The sequence below is a fragment of the Gallus gallus genome, chromosome 1, assembly GCF_016699485.2.
Source record: "Gallus gallus isolate bGalGal1 chromosome 1, bGalGal1.mat.broiler.GRCg7b, whole genome shotgun sequence".
In the NCBI taxonomy this organism is placed as follows: domain Eukaryota; kingdom Metazoa; phylum Chordata; class Aves; order Galliformes; family Phasianidae; genus Gallus; species Gallus gallus.
Window position 1 is genome coordinate 58,698,832 of NC_052532.1, and position 17,055 is coordinate 58,715,886.

The following is a 17,055-nucleotide window of genomic DNA, read 5'->3' on the forward strand; positions in this document are numbered from 1 at the left end:
GACCAGTACTTTGCCAGCTCAGTGCATTCATTGAGCTGGTGAGCATAGAAGTGCTTTATTTTCCCTGCTTTTCGAAAAACAGGGGACAGCCAACAGGCAACCAAAAATCAGAGCACTCCAGCCAAGGGTGGTCTAGCTGACTCCAGCAGCTGAGCCATCTCCTGAATGATAAAACCGTACAGCCCCCTTTAAGCCAGATTTACCTGTCTGTGCCTGATTGCAGCTACTGTATCCACCTGAGGTGGGGAGCATAGTATCCAAACTGCTCTGAGGAGCTTTTCCAAAATACTGGGAAGGCAGCTTTGACATTGTAGCTGCTATAAGAGGGACAGGCAGAGAGACAAAAAATGATACAACTTTGCATGACAAGGATCTTATCCAACTGCTATCCGCAACTGCTATGCTGCTATCTATCTAATTGGATATTAATTGGAACAGCTTTATCCACTGTGTGCCAACAGGTAAATCTGTAGGTGATCAGGCTGTCTGGCTTCCCGAACAGACAGAAGAAATAACTAGCTGGCAGATAGGCTTGAAAACTTTCTATGGCATCACAGGGGAAGAAAGAAGTTCCAAGGACATAATCCAGAGCTACTTCAAGCTGTCAAAATATTCCCGCAGACCTCCAGAGTGATTTGGACTGGGATATGAATGCATAAAATAAAATTGAAATCCAGCACACTTTTACAAAATTAAAGTCTGTCATCTGTCCTGCTCTTTCTGTATGTTCTGTGAGGAAGCTTTTTCTTTCTATCTTGTCTAAATGATCAGTTTTAAATCTTTCCTGGAGGGACAGTTCATTTCCCCTGAGTAGCTCTGCTTGTCCCACCCTTAAGTTGGGTGTTTGTGCCAGTAAACTGCAGAAGAATTCCTGCATCAGTGGTGTTCATTTAGATGCATTTTTGCTCAGTGTAGGGAGGGACATTTTTCCCTGTACTTTGTGAAGGTATGTTGCAATATAGTTTATTGATTCTCTGATATTTCTTCCTTCAAATGTTCAGTTGTATTTGCAAAGAGCTTTGAGGTCTTTAGCATCAGGTAGGAGAGGAGCTTGTCATTCAGATCTACAAGATTAAGTCAGCAGCCATGATGCACAAAGGCAAAAATGAGGTGTGTGGAAATGTTAAGGTTAAAGAAAAACAAACACGTCAACTGAATGTGGTGATGGCAAGGAGGAAATAGTAGCCTCAGTCCTGGCAAAATACAATTTAAATGCTGGTGTCCATTCCTGGATATGGTCTAAAACATGACTTAGTATCATCTAGTAAAGATAGATCAGAGCCACATGTTGTAAATCTCAAGTTGTATCATAAATCACCATCCTATCCTCCTCTTTTGTCTTATATATGCCAGTCTTGCTGTGTTAGAACTCAGCTTCATACTATCATTATTCCAAAGTAGACTTGTTTTATATTATAGATTTACGTCCAGACTTTGTCACCTGGAATGTATTTGTTCTAAGTTATGGAAAGTGTGTCTATTATAGGAGTGCTATATAAAATCCAGTAATGGTGGATGTACCTGGATTTGCACACATCAATATCTTCCCTACACCTTTTTATTCTTCTTGCTTGACATCCTTGTACTTCATTATAACAGTCATTAATTCCTTTGTTATTGCAGAACAAAGGGTGATAAATACATTGCCATGGCAACAATGAAGCATCTTAATAATTAACAGACCAATTAGCTGTCTTGGTGAAATGCTGTGACTCAGAGCAGATACAAGGCACTATGTAATTAGGGCATTGGCTTACTAGAGCAAAAGTTCTGCTGGTTCCCATGGGGCACAGCCATACAGCTGCACTGTTCTACTTAGTGACGCCATGCTACAATGACTGTCTTCACCAGAGGATCTTACGTACATAGCGATTGACAGTTTGAAAGGAGGTTGGTACCTTAGAAATCATAGAGTCGTATTTTTACATGCTACTTCTGCAAGGATTAACTCTTCATAAAGGTCTTCATAAATGCAAGAGATTACAGGAGAAGAGAGTTTGTCACATATCAAGTTTCACTTAAACTCGAAATGACATGCAGGCATTTTCGTTGTTTTACCTGCATAAGCAGAGTCAGAGATACCAGAGAGCTAGCACCTAAATCACTGCATGCTCTAAATTTACTACCACTACGTTCTGGGTGGAGATCAGTTCCTTCCCTCTGTTTGGCACATCCATGAGACTGGAATTCCCAGTGGATGAAGGCTCAACAGCACTTATGGAACTCCTTGAAGACCACAGTTGTGCTTTTATGACTAGTTAGAGATTTCCCATTGCTCCCTCCATTCCATCATGGATATCATATACTGTGAATTTGAAGAGTTCAAACTTTTAAGAGAAGAAGAAGTCTTTGAACTTGTCTGCTTGTAACAGATAAATAAATATATGTGTGTGTATGGAAAAGTTGCAGTGTATTATGAGAGAGGTGTATTACTGTTCATCTAAATTTGAAATCAAAGCACCTGTGTTTTCTGGAGCTACTTCAAACCTGAACTATGAAGTTCTCCCTCCCCTATTCTCTTGTCACAATTTTGCTGCACACTACACCTTGCAGTACTGAAGCAACCAAAATGAGAAACTTTCTTGTCTATTATTTAATGGCTGCAGATTATCCTCTTGTATCTCTGCTCTGCTAAATTGCAGTAGTTTTGTGCTGGGTGCCTTCTGCATCTACTTCACTTAAGCAAAAATACAAATAATATCTATGAAATGAGTCCTAGTTGCTTTCAAATAGACAATTTGCATTTCTGATTTAAAGAAAGAAACACACAGCTGTGACACCTCCTGTTTTCAGAACACAACACCACGGGGAAACCAAGCAATAAGGCAAGGCTGCATTTGGCATTAATAAGCAATTGATTGCAAAAAACAGAGGAAATTCTGACAATTAAATTGTTTTTTAATGGCAACTAAGTATGCTCACAGGAGGAGGTAGTGAGCTTTTCCAGTGCAGATTGTAAGGGTAGTGAAGTACCAAGGAAAAGTGAAAATGTCCAAAAAATAAACCAAATATAATTTCATAATGGCATCTGCTGATGATTAAGTTTATGAAGCTTTTTGACCAATGTTTTTATACTATTTTAAAGCTGTATGACATACCAGGGATTTGATTTCAATCTTAGTAGGAAAGGCAAATAGTTCCATTAATGGTCATGAGTCAAGATAAGCTCATAGATAAGTACAGATGCATACATAGTATTCAGAATTGCAAGGATTTAAACATAATAGTTTTTGGTAGGAGTACATGAATCAGTTTGCTAATACGCTACACAGGAGTGTGAGAACAGAAGGAAAAAAGAATACGTCACAGGAAAATGTTGCCTAAAACTTTCAGATGTGTTGCAGCCAGAACAATATTACAAGATAAAGTGACCTGTACCTCAGTGCACTGGATACCCAATAGGTACATATGAAGTGTTGCAGGGGGGCAGAACATGATGCTGAAAACATCTATACCTTTCCATGGCTTTCTTGAGGCTTTCACAGTGATCGCTGTTAGGCATGGTAAACATTTGATTGGAAAACAGACAAGGAGTGCCTCCAAACAACAGGAAGTCTGTTGTCTGTAAGTTATGCTTTTTTCTGCGTGACTGTATTTCGTTCATGTCCTAGCAGAGTAGGATCAAATAATGCTGGAAGCCTATGAAAGAACCTGAGCTTATTTTCATCTGCATAGCTTAACAAGGTAAGAAATATATATAATTCCAGGACACTGAGCATCTCTTAGGCCAAGTTCATTTTGAATAAACGTTTCCTCTTACAGTTGTTTTAATGCTTATAAAACATTTGGGGCTTGTTTTTTAGTTGTTTTAAAGAGTGGAAGCCTTACTAATTTCATCTTCTTGTATTTTCTACTTAGTAATAGCCAGGTCTTTTCCTGGAGATAACCATGGCTCGTTCTGTGTGTGTATGTGTGCAGGCACAATTCTTTCAGGAGGCATTTGCCAAGGCAGATGCAAGTGTCCAGTGTTGATTTTAACATGGGGACAGATCCAATTTTACAAAGAGGAGAGACGACAACCAGCATTGGGAGAATAAAACCAGAACTCTACAAACAGAAGTCTGTGGATTCTGATGGACAACAAGAAGATGTGAAAACATGCGGAAAACTTAATTTCACTCTCCGGTATGATTATGAGAATGAACTTTTGGCTGTCACAATTGTCAAAGCCTTAGATCTGCCTGCAAAAGACTTCACAGGAACATCTGACCCCTACGTTAAGATTTATCTGCTTCCAGATAGGAAAAAGAAGTTTCAGACACGAGTTCACAGAAAGACATTAAATCCTGTCTTTGATGAAACCTTTCAGTTTCCTGTAGCCTATGATCAACTCAGCAACAGGAAATTGCATTTCAGTGTTTATGATTTTGACAGATTTTCTAGACATGACATGATTGGGGAAGTAATTCTTGATAACCTTTTTGAAGTCTCAGATCTCTCCAGGGAAGCCAATGTATGGAAAGACATCCACTGTGCAACCACCGTAAGTAATGTGTTCCAAACCTATTAATGTGATATTTTCATTTCTGTTTTGTAGTTCATGGCAAAGCATCCTGCTTATCAGCAGATGCTAGAAGGAATAAATAAATATATGAATAAATAAAATCTTGTCAATATTTTCCTTAAAGCATAGAGAAAAAAGATGCTTAGGAAGCTACAAAATTTAATTCTTGAAATAATCTTCTGGGAACATATCATCATTCTTATAGTTCACTGTGCAAATGTAAATTAGGTTTATCAATTAAATAATATGTCACAAAAAATCACTGTTTAACAAGAACTATTAGTATTTCTTTGGTAGGAAAATACCTTGTCCTTCCAAGCGGTAATCTATTAAGAAACAGAGCCCATTCTCCTCTTGTTAGCAGATTTTCAAAGGCTGTGAAACTTGTGAGACAAGAGAGGCTAAAAATGCTTGAAATTCTTTGCTTGCTGCCCTTTGCTTAGGGTCCCCCAGTAGATGTGTCTCTGTTGCTGTTGGTTACTAGCAAAACTCAAGAGATACAAGCAAGGAGAGTTAGGAAATATAAATTATTTGTTGTTTATTATTGCAAGCAAGAGAAGAAGACCTGCACAATTCACACATAGAATGGATGAGAAACTACCATCAGAAAACTCACCAGTTCTCAACCATTATCATTATTAAATCTTCCCTGGTTAGAATTTGAGAAGAATCGACAAAACACTGTTCTTAGATCGTTTGTTTGCTTTGGTGAATTGGTAGGTATTTTTAACTAAAATGCTATTTTTATTGAAATTTTCCCCTTCACTGCTCTGTGGAGATAACCAAAATAGTCTGTCGCCCCCATTTTTAAGAAATACTAGACACTGCATCAGAGGCAGAATCTTCACACCATTCCTTCAGCAGAGCCAGAGACTTCCCATATCTCTTTTCCCATATATTCTCATGCTGTGCATACCTGCTGGATGGTGGAATCTAGGTGTGCATGAATAAAAGGACAAGACAGTCTTGGATTTGCTCACTAGTTTGAGCATGAGTGACATATTTCCCAAGAAAGAAGAAGCACCAGAGAGCAGAACATAATAAAGACAGTTTTCAGTTGTGAATTCAGGAAAATAATTATTTATTTCAAGTGTGGGGTTTACCAAACTGCTGTGAATGTCTCTGGCACTCCTCCAGAAAACCACATCTCTGTATGTTTTGTTTGATGAAACTCAGATTTCAATTTAAGAACTATGTTCTCAAGCTTTAAGTTAAATCTGTGCTTAAGGCCTGGAGATAATATAATAGTAATATTTTTATATTTATATATATATTTATTTATATATATATATTTCTTCTAGTGTTGGTATTACCTTTAATACCTTATTAACAATTTATATGCTTACTGGTTTTTTTTTGCAACAGACATGTGTGTCTAGCTTTTAACTAGATTTCAGTAAATTAGAATCCCTGGACTGTCCCATCATTTTAGGCAGATAGAAATGGCATAAGCGGATGATGCTGTTGAAAGAGATGCTAATATACATCTGGATGAAAAAGTTTGCTAATCATGGCATTGTATTCTAATCAAAGTTTCTTCTTCTCTAAGAGTACATGAAGATACAGTGCTTAGTTTGGTCTGCCCATTTTACTCTGTACAAAGTTTAAGAGAAAGCATCTAGCATTTGGATTTCAGCCTTTCTGCCACTGTAGCTTGTAGTATATTCCACATGCACAAGTTTCTCCACCTAAATGATTAACAGTAAACAAACACACAAAATATTTTCAAGCATTCAGTGACTGCATCCACTTTTACAAGCTTCACCTTATTCTCAACAAATTATGTAATAAACTGGTGTAATTGTTTTTTTGTTGTTTTTTTTTTTTCCTGTCAAAACAGAGCTCTCCAATAAGGTGTCCTGTTACTATATGTGCAATGTGTTGCCTTGTGTTTTAATTCTGCTGTTTCATGTAGATTGAAATTTGGTTAGTAATAAAGGTTGTTAATTCTGACATTCCAGAAACTGTAAGATGAGGGAGCCAATCCTACACAGCAAGAAACAGCAAGTAAGATATTAGTCAGTGGGAAATTACAGTGCTGTGTACCAGATCTAAAGTTTCCCAAAGTCATTAAATAGTCATTAAACAACTAACGCTTGCCAGAGTCAATGGAACTTGGATCAAGCCTTGAAAAACGTGATCTGTATGGTTTTGCAATTAGTAAAAAGTAACTATATCCAACGCAGTCATACTTTGATGTTCATAAAGAACTTGTAATAAAAAAAAAAAAAGAAAAAGAAAGAATGAAAGAAAGAAGAAAATTGGGGTTCTCAACAGGAAGGCACTTACACTGTAAGGAGGAATCAAGACCTGTATGCAAATATATTTCTCTCATGTTTTTTCCTTCTTCACCTTTGCTCTGTCTTGTTGTATGTTGTATGAAATTTCCAGATTTACTATTCAGACGTGCTTTCTGCACCAATGGTTTGCTCATACTGTTGCTAAATGATAAGTAGTAGAAAATGGTAGAAGTGGTGGATCAAAGAATTGATCCAAAACTTCAAAAAGTACAGCAGAAGTGGCCTCTCTTCAGCTTTTAGTCTTCTGCATCTCTTCCATAGTCCAGAATTTTCTCTTCCGAAGATATAATGCAGTTAAAAGCATTCCTATTGTCTACTTGGAAAAAAAAACTTATTTTTATGACACGATCTAGGAGTTGAAGATCCACTAGACAGAATTACCAAAGAAATGAACTACAAAATTTTACCGTGAAGGAAGTTACTGCAGCAGATCAGGAGATTCTCCACTGTGTAAAGACTGTCAGGCAGACATCTTTAGAGGCTTTTCTTGCACATCCATCAGGAGTTTTTATTTGGTAGAGGAAACACACAACCTGGGGAAGGTGAGTCTGAGTGGATGCACGGAATCCTTTTGGCCGTAAAACCTATTACTATGTGGTAAACCACAGTTAGAATCCTTCTTTTTTTCCCCCTCAAAATAGTCATTTGAAATGACTTTTATGAAGTGCAGAATTGGTCCCTCACATACTCACTTTTATAGTTTTCAACCGTTGATATTTATTCATCTTTTGTATTTGTATTTTGCATTTTGTTCCTTTAATTTTTCATTCATATCATTGTTTCTCTGTTATGTGTTCTGTTGGAAACCTGAAGCTATTATATAATATGTAGTATGTACCTGTTGTAAGTGCTAAAGCATTTTCATTTTTTAATGTTAAATTAACAAGATAAATTTGGTGTAAAATTGGCTGTAGAAAAGAAGTATCCTAGATATTTGATGATATTCATACCCCCCAGTTTTTCTTCAACATGGGTGGTTGAATTTTCAATAAATAATCCATTATTTACTTTGTTTGTTTGATTGATTGAATTAAAGGACAAACCAGAGGCAGTTTTGGACCACCTGCAAAGGTTGTGCAGTATACTGGTATACTGTAATTCTTAATACACTGTAGGAAACTATTTCATAGCATCCAAGGCAAACAGTATCACATAAACTGTTTAGTCAACATATCTATCTTCTATTTTTGTGAAGTGCTTGCAAGCTTTGCATATATTTCTGAAGTTTGTTATTACCAATGTATATACTGTATGTTTTTTGTTGTTTTTTTTTAATCAGCAAAAAAAAAGAAAACCCATTTATTTGAATTGTTAACAAGCATTTAAGTGCCAGTACTCAGTATCATAAAATCATTTAGGCAAAAAGGACACTTCTTGAAATGATCTAACATTTTCTGGATGTGAAAATTCATCAGCTTCTGATCTTATTTGAAAATTGATGGACTGCTTTGGAAATATCTGCCTCTAATGTTGTTGCTCAAAATATTGTTGGAAAGTAAATCAAACACAATTGAAGCCCATCTTTACAGTTCACCCAGAGCTATTGCAACTTTCCTTAGTTTTCTGTGTAGTTTACTATTTCATAAGTGGATAAAAGTAGCACACTGGTTTGAGTAATGCTATAGTGTACAGAGCTAAAAACAATTTCTCCTATGTAGTCAAACTCTGAGGCCACATTATTTGGATTATCCTATTTCTTGGCATTCAAAGAGCAGAACTATCGGGCAATGTTTTATTACGGGCAGTGTGGGGGACTATGCCCTACAATTAGCCATCCTCATCAGAATGGGTTTACACTACCATTTCAGGAAATGTCCATAAAAGCTATGAAGCAATGTTAAACATGTGAAAGAGTAAAGGCTTGTAAGCAGAGAAGTATTTATTACTTCTATAATGGTAAAAGTGCCTTTATAGCCAAGCTTAGCTGGCACTTGTCATTTCTGATAAATCCCGATAATACGAAAGATCCATATGATTACCTGCTGCTGGGTGAATTAGAGAAAACTCTGGGTCAGTCTTTATAGGAAAAGTGTTTAGGTTTTTTATTTAGGTTTGGGACTGCTTTCAGCCCAGTTCATAGCCAGAAAAGACAACTGAGAAAGAATGGGTTTCTTTCTAGCTACTGAAAGCAGCAGAGGCTTCAACTGTTGAGTATTTCTTTTCATCTGAAACAACAGATCATTTGAATATTCTGTCTTGCTGAAAGCTAACTGCTACTTTTGATCTACCTTAAATGTAAGAGATATTAGATGAATGAAGAGGGTGATTTCCCCTGAGGAAATTAATATTTCTGCATCCAGGTGGTAGCTGGGCCTTAAGTGACCTCTGAATTTCTTGCTGCTGATATTCCCTTTGTAATCAATGCATTGCTCCTTCAGATGAATATATCTAAAGCTCCTTAGTTACTGTTCCATTCACGTGCAGTAGACGCCAGATTTAGATCACATAAGTATCTCTGTTCCTAGCTGTTCTGATGCATGAATAAGCTTTCTTTTTGGAAGGCAGGATGAAACTACCACCCAGGTTCACAAGACAGATGGTTATGTACAGAGGGGTTGACAAAATCAGCACCCAGGAGGCTTACTTGCCTCCTGTTGAGAGCATTCAGCCTTCTGGACCCTACCTGCCGTCTCAGGGAGTCCCCCTTCTGCAATCAGAATCACAATCAACAGCTACTTTTACCCAGAGCAATAAGAACATCAGGCTAAAACACACATCAGGCCTCCTGAAGAGGAAGACACAGTCGTTAGGAGCAAAAGGCGCCAGTGTCTCCATACCATGTTCCACAAGGGCAAGAACAAACAAATCTCATTGATTCATTTCCCAGGAGAACCATTCAATCAATAAGTGGTGCTGGGAAGAACAAAAAGGGCTGAATTTTGTATTCAAAGAATAACAAGAGATAGAAGTAAATATTAGCTGTGAGGACAAAGTTTCCAAAAGGAAATCCCATTGAGAGATGGTAGAATTATCTGTCCTATTCAGGCATCATGCAACTTTTGACAATGTCTGTGCTAGCACAAATAGCATCAAATTCAAAATGCATAGATGAGAAAACAGTTTTCAAAAAGTCCAAAGGTCTAATTCTGCCACTGCTTTATTATTATTATTATTACTATTATTATTACTGCATACTGTACAGAAAGGTAGTTTTTAATATGACTGAATAGCTAAGAATTCAGAAATGTAAATGTCTGAATAATTTTTATGACAACTAGCAAATAATTACTACTTAGTACAGGCAGTCACTCAACATACTGAATGAAAATGGAAAGAGAAAATGCACAAATAATTTATTTAGGAATTAAGTGTAAAATAAATTAATGCTAATCTAAGAATTTTTTCTTGTAATCATCTCTTGTAATCATTAAAACATCATTTAAATTACAATTATTAGGAAAGTAGTCCTTGATAGCAACATAGAGATTAATTATTAAAATTATTAATTACTGTAGATTATGACAATGAAATTAACGTGGATGGTTCCTAGGAAGTTCAGTTTCTAGCACAGTATTCATTATGCAAATCACTGTTATTTTAACAACAGAAATAAATGACACACTAGTGCCAATACAAGTATATGCAATTTTGAGTTCCAGTAACTTATACATTATTGATTGTAGAAATCTATATTGTGTTGCTGTTAAGGTTTTATTTGAATTGCCAAACTTGAAAAAGAAAGGGAAAGACAAGGAACAAGCACCAGCTAAACAAATGGCTAGGATACATTTATGATCAATTATTATTATTACAAAATTATTGTAAAATTGACACTTTATTTCACATATCAGCAGGGCACTATGCAAATTGCCTCACTGACAACATAATTTGTAAATAATTTTTCTCATCCAGTTTAGAATATGGGTGGTAATATGTGAAAAGAGACTACTCTGAGCGTGACATTATCTCTTCCTAACTTTCTCACTGGATTTGTAGGTATTCCTAGGTAAATGTTATCTTTGATTAAGTTTAACGTCAAGACTGGACAAATTAATCAGAATGAGAAATAGCAGAACTTTGTCCAGCAACAACAGTTCTAAAAACTTGATTGGATCAACTGATGCTCCTCTGCAAAGGTTTCAAACTTCTCCTTATAGTACTCTACTCTGTCTGTGCCATAACTAGGGAACATTTCTGTGGACGTGCTTCCACAGGACTAAGTGTGAAGATGAGGGTACTGCTCTCTAGTGGGTCTGATGACAAAGTAATAGAATAAGGATGATTCTTTATCCAACTTTGCCAACCACTGGGCTGATATCCCAAACAGGCATAGAACAATGAATGTGTACAGATACTTAGTAACTGGTCAGCATATCCACTCAGGGGTGGTTGCTTTTGTAGTATGATAATTACGGTATTTGAAAAAAAAATCTATATTCTGTATCTAAAAAATCAAATTCATCTGTGTAGCAAACATACACGCTTGAAGTCTGTTTCTTCTGTTTTATTTTGTTCTAGCATTGCTGTAACAGAAGATGGATTGGATAGTGTGGTAGATTGGGAGCCATAAAAATAACTGAAACTGGTGTAGTGCTTACCACCATTCCAGTTCCTTAGTTCACTATGATGGCTTCCATACACAAAAGGGAAATAAAAGAAAAAAAAAAGTGCAGTACCAACAAATGCTTCTTTTTGTATTAGTGCAGCTGTGCTTGATGCTGGTAGTTTTTATTCTTTGTCTGTTGTGTTTTGTACCTCTTATTGTAATTTGATGAGGGGAAAATTATTACAAGCATACGTAAAACCATCTGTTAATTAAAATCTAAGTTTAATTTAAGAAGAAAAAATTATCAAAATAGGCCAAGGAAAGAAAGAAAATGTCATGAGAGTTACCTAGGTACTGCTCTAACATATCTAGACATAGAAGAGAGTATTTATCTGAAATAGTATGTATTCCAGCCTACTGCAGAATTTACCTATTTGCATAGTGCATAGAGTAGCATGAGTATTATTCTGCCATATGAAAATCAGATATTTCAGGGTGACATGATCCACTTTTTCTCCAGATGTAGATCATAGGTGTCAGGGAATGCCAGAATAAATAGTGGAGTGGTAGAGAGCCTTTTCCCAGTCTTAAACCCATCCCTTATTACTTTAGACTGAAGAGTATCAGATTACAGAGGTCTGCTAATTTCAGTACACCCCTTTTGATGGCCTGCTGTGTCGGCTCATCTGTTGTCCTCACCCTCATTCGTTGTCCAGACATTATATTGCATTAGGCACGTTGTTTATTCATTTTGTGGTCAAAAAACACTAGGTTTGATTGCAGGGGATTTTACAAGTTCTTTTCCAGTATAACATGTATATTCAGTACATGGGGTTTAGAAAGGAAAGAAAAAGGACTGAGCAGTAGCATCAAATTGATGTCATTTTGTTAAGCACTGGTGCTTTTCACAAGTTTTCAGAAAGTAAAGTAACCACCACATGGAGCTTTGCAAGTATTTTGAGCAATGCTTTTTTAAAAGCATTTAAGTAATGGAAAATAGCTCTGTCTGAATTGCTGTTTATCATTTGAGTTCACTCAAACTTCTGAGTGTATATAATTTATCTTGAGAATGTAATAATAGAAGATTCAAGTTCATTCTCCCATCTTGCAAAAAATGATTTTCTCTCTATTCACCTACACAAATCAACTCTCTGGAGGAAGAATGTATGCCCTCTTAGTCTTTTTCATGATCTTCTCACTGTGCTCCATGACCCAACCCATCCTCATCACCTCTCTCAACTCAGACTTCGCACTTTGAAGTGCTGGATGTGGGGGAACTGCATTTTCTTTTCAAAGAAAAGGATGTCTTTCATATACATATATGAGGATCAGTAATCAGTCTGAATTCAGAAAGCAATGGTAGTAAAAGAAGCTGTGTTTAAAACACAGATTCCACATATGACAAACCTGTGAAGTATAACAGAGGACAACTGCCACTTTAATAAATAATTGAAAATGATTACACTTCATTTGTTGAAGTTTTATCTTTTCAGAATTAAAAAAGTGAATTTGTTCACTATCTGTGTGTGTATTCTGTGGTACCAAACTGTGCAGTTTGTGTGGCAAAGTAAGGAACTGGGCAAAGGGGGTACAAAACGGCTCTATTATGCAGTCTGGATGAGCTAAATCATTTTGAAATCCTGAGAAATCCTGACAAGCATGAAATCTACCCATAGAGAATGTTCATATGCATGCCACTCTTAATACTTAGAAAGAATCACAGCAAAATGACTGCACTTGTGAACTGACCAACCTACACATAAGCCAATCTTTTATTAACAGTGCAACAGAGATTTTAAAGCTTTTTTAAATCTACATTCTTCTATGTAGAGTTCACAGTGCAGGACAAAAAAGAATAAAAACTACCTATGCATGTGATTAAGTCCATATTTATTTAAGAAAGATTTGAATTATCTATTTCAAGTTAAAACATTAACCCAAGGGAAGCTTGTAAGACTTCACATAAGTAGCTGAAAGATGTGAAGAATTCTCACTCTGACTCATAACTATAAGCAGCATGTTTGTCATCTACCCAGAAATAATTATTTTACCATGCATCATTTAAAAATATATCATGCTCACCTTCTGATGCTAGATCAGCTGCATCATAAATCCAGCTGAACTCAGATTTGTAATCTCAGGGTATTTGCAGGTCTGACAGATAAAATATTAAAGATGTGACATTAAAAATAAGCATTTTCGTAAAGTTAAAAATAATCCTTCAAGATCATATGAGCATGCTTGAGAACTGCTGTCTTACTGAGCTGACTGCCTTATAAGATCCTTACAAGCTATTATTTAAAAATCCTGACTTGTTCTTAATGTGTTGTCTGTCGTAGGGTTTGTTATGTTTGTTTGTTTGAGGAGGAGGAGTAGAAAGTTATTTACTATCTTAAAAGAACAGGAATAATTCAGAATATAACTAATATCTCAAAAGCTAAACTTGTGTGATATTAGGAAATTATATTTTCTTGTGTATAATTAAGGAAGGAAAAAAAAAAAGAATTAATGGAAACCCTCTTCCTTAGATCCCATTTGTCAGATGTTGTTGCATCTGAACTATATAGCACCTCTTTAAAATTTACAGCACATTGTCACAGCCTAGAAACTATTTCTCCATGAGAATGATCAAGATCCTTTCAGACCTTATCCATCTTCCCTAGTATAACATCCTTCTGGAAGTTGTCCTTGAGGCAGGAAAGTTTGAGGTGCTACTCCTTTGCTTTGCTCTTCTTCTAGAACAGAACAACCCACTAACCAGGGTAAAATCAATAAGGCTAGTAACGTTTGGAAGCACATTCATCTTTTTGAAGCTCTCAGGCAGGATGAACCTTTCAAATACATTCGTGTGTGCATGAATAAAACTGCTGCATTCATTTCAGTGGCCAAAATGCAAGGAAATGTATGTGATCTAAATATCCCACTTGATTTCTTTATACCGGGGATGATGCAATCTGAGTTTTTGCAAGAGAAGAGCATGAAATTCTACATTCAGTAGCTTTTCTAACTGTGAATTCAACACAAATGCTTCCAGAAAAATTTGGCTATGCTTTTGATTTAAATTCTCCATTTAGTGACTCTGGATCTTGTCATTAAAATATTATCCTATTGGTACTCTTTCTGTATGTTATAGAAATGATTTCCAAACATTCTCATTTCTGTTCTCTTCAAACATATCTGAGACTGCAAAATATGTCTCACTGTATGTTAAAAATATTTCTAAAGTTCTGCATGGTATGAACTGAATTGTTGGCAGTGTGATTGGATTTCTAATAATTGCTTTTCTTTTTCAGGAAAGCATAGATTTGGGTGAGATCATGTTTTCCCTTTGTTATTTGCCTACTGCTGGGAGAATGACATTAACCGTCATCAAATGCAGAAATCTCAAAGCAATGGATATAACTGGTGCATCAGGTGAATCTACTTCTTTTTTAAACAGCATAGCAGAGCTTACTCAGAAAGGAGACAAAAAGCAGCCTCTTCATTTAGTGCATGTTTAACGTGATTCTGAACGGAAGCAGCATGAGAATGGGTATAGGACCTGTACAGAGCTATGTATGTCACACTGAAAGTACTGCCTCCTATTTATTTCCATGGAAACTACAATAGCTACAGAGAGCACAATAACACTATTTGATAGAGCAAATTCTCAACTACAAAGCACTATTTTTCAATATAGTCTCCACCATTAGTGTGCTTTTTTGTCAACAATGAAGAAGAGCCTCCATACCATGAGTATAAATATCTGCACCAGCGGAAGTGACCCATAATTTCATAGCTGCTGTGACAGCATCACTACTGAAATGCATCTCCTATCTCCTCCCTGTTCTCACATCTGCTGTTTGGTCTTCATAAACATTCAGCAGGTGCCAGTGTATTTCAATGGGTGTGATTTTTTCTGCATGGAATTCAGCAGAGCATGTTGCTTCATACACACTTCCATGTCAGATGCCATTTTGTCAGCCTTCCCCTCTGCTGCCATCGGTCGCACAGCAACAAAATATAATGGGATACTGTCAGGAAGGTTCAACCTCTACTGTCATACCACCAACATCTGTCTCTGACATCATAGGCCAACATAATAAAATAGGAAGCATTACTTTTGGGGCAGCCTTCATATCTGCTATCTATGGCCTGTTGTTTGGTACATCCCTTCAGAAAGTTTATACCTTCCCATTGCATTGACAGCATATTGAAAACATGGATTCCCAAGGTCATTAAAGATATTGTATTTTATGTCTTATAAAAAAGACATACCTACAAAAACATTGTATTTATGCTACATGTATGAATGGCTTTGAGTCCAAGTACACACAACTTATTGTCTGTTACTTAGATCCATATGTCAAAGTGTCACTGATGTGTGAGGGTAGAAGACTGAAAAAGCGGAAAACAACCACAAAGAAGAATACACTCAATCCAGTTTATAACGAGGCCATCATCTTTGATATCCCTCCAGAGAATGTGGACCAGGTCAGCCTCTCCATTGCAGTGATGGATTATGATCGGTAAGCACTGTTTGCTCTCCAAACATCTATCTTCAGTTAGACATTATCTGATCACTGCAAACAACTGATTTCTACCTCCCTGAACTTTCAAGTAGGCTCAGCGTCACAAAAGATAGAGTCTTTGGACCCTTTCCTGAAGAGGTTTAAAGCTTCCACAACTTTTAGAGCTCAGTCCATTTTGTCTGTAGTAAGGAAGAATCTTGGCTAAAACTCCTTACCTGCTTCTGGCAGTGACATACATTTCTGTCCCCATCTAGACGCTGTACCATGTAAAAGTTTGTCAATTATGCCTCCTGGTTTAAAAGACACTTGTGTCTCCAGTTCCTATTTAAATGTCAGGTATTTGAAATCAATGGAAATTTAGATGCCTAAGAAAGAATTAGGTGCCTAATTATCTCATTGAATTAAGTCATAATTAATTATTTGGATGAATCCTTCAGTTCATCCTTCACTGATTACACATCTTAGCTTCAACTAACCTGTATCCTTACTGAGAATTGACATGACACCTGCTCAGAGCAGCTCAAAAAGGTAAATTAGACTGTGACTGACAGTACCGTGTCTGATCCAAGTCTGCTTCTTTCCAGGGCTATTAGTAATGGGCTCTTGAGATTGCAGGGCAAATAAACAGTGAAAGTCCAGTTTACTAATACAAAATGTCAAATTATCTTTCCTCACCATCAGATTTCATTTTGTTTCTGTAAATCCTGTTAGGAAGACATTCAGATGTGAAAGGGACACTGTAACGCCATTGGGGGGAGAAATGTAGAGCAACTTGCACACCTCCAGTCCAGCTGCTCCTTTCAAAATGTTAACTAAGAGGAAGGTAGGAAATGTTAGTCCCGGGTACTTGTAGGGACTTTCTGGGTTCCCTCAACAAGTCTATGACACTGCTAGGAATTCTGAAATACTAAGGTAAAACCCTTACTGCTATAATACCTTGCCTTTCACATTTTTAGTAGAAATTCCAATGAGGTTAATTAGATCTACTAGATCTAGGATATGTAGTGTGAATTACATCTGAAACATCTGGAGCAGGAATTTATTCCCTGGCATTTTCCATCAACTTCCTCTACAACAGAATTTAACTGTGCTCTCCTCCATGAGTGTTTTGGTTTGTAAAATTTTAATGGCAAAGGTTGCTTCATTGCTATTTGTATAGCTCCTAGAAGCAGTCTGGAAGCGGCTGGAGGTTTTCGATGGTATTACAGAATTTCTTATTTCCACAATTCCACTAAAACTAATATCTGTAATAAA

General features: G+C 36.6%; 1 protein-coding gene across 2 annotated transcripts in view; it reads left to right on the forward strand.

Annotated features, from left to right (window-relative positions):
• SYT10 (synaptotagmin 10) overlaps nt 1-17,055 on the forward strand; it is a 44,728-nt gene that overhangs the window by 13,575 nt on the left and 14,098 nt on the right. The window contains exons 3-5 of one of the 2 annotated variants that reach the window (XM_004937879.5): nt 3,919-4,483; nt 14,584-14,704; nt 15,750-15,798. In XM_004937879.5, coding sequence (XP_004937936.1) covers nt 3,919-4,483; nt 14,584-14,704; nt 15,750-15,798 — 735 coding nt within the window. Of the gene's footprint in view, nt 1-3,918; nt 4,484-14,583; nt 14,705-15,626; nt 15,799-17,055 lie in introns of both variants that reach the window. The other variant, XM_416361.8, reaches the window with a different exon arrangement.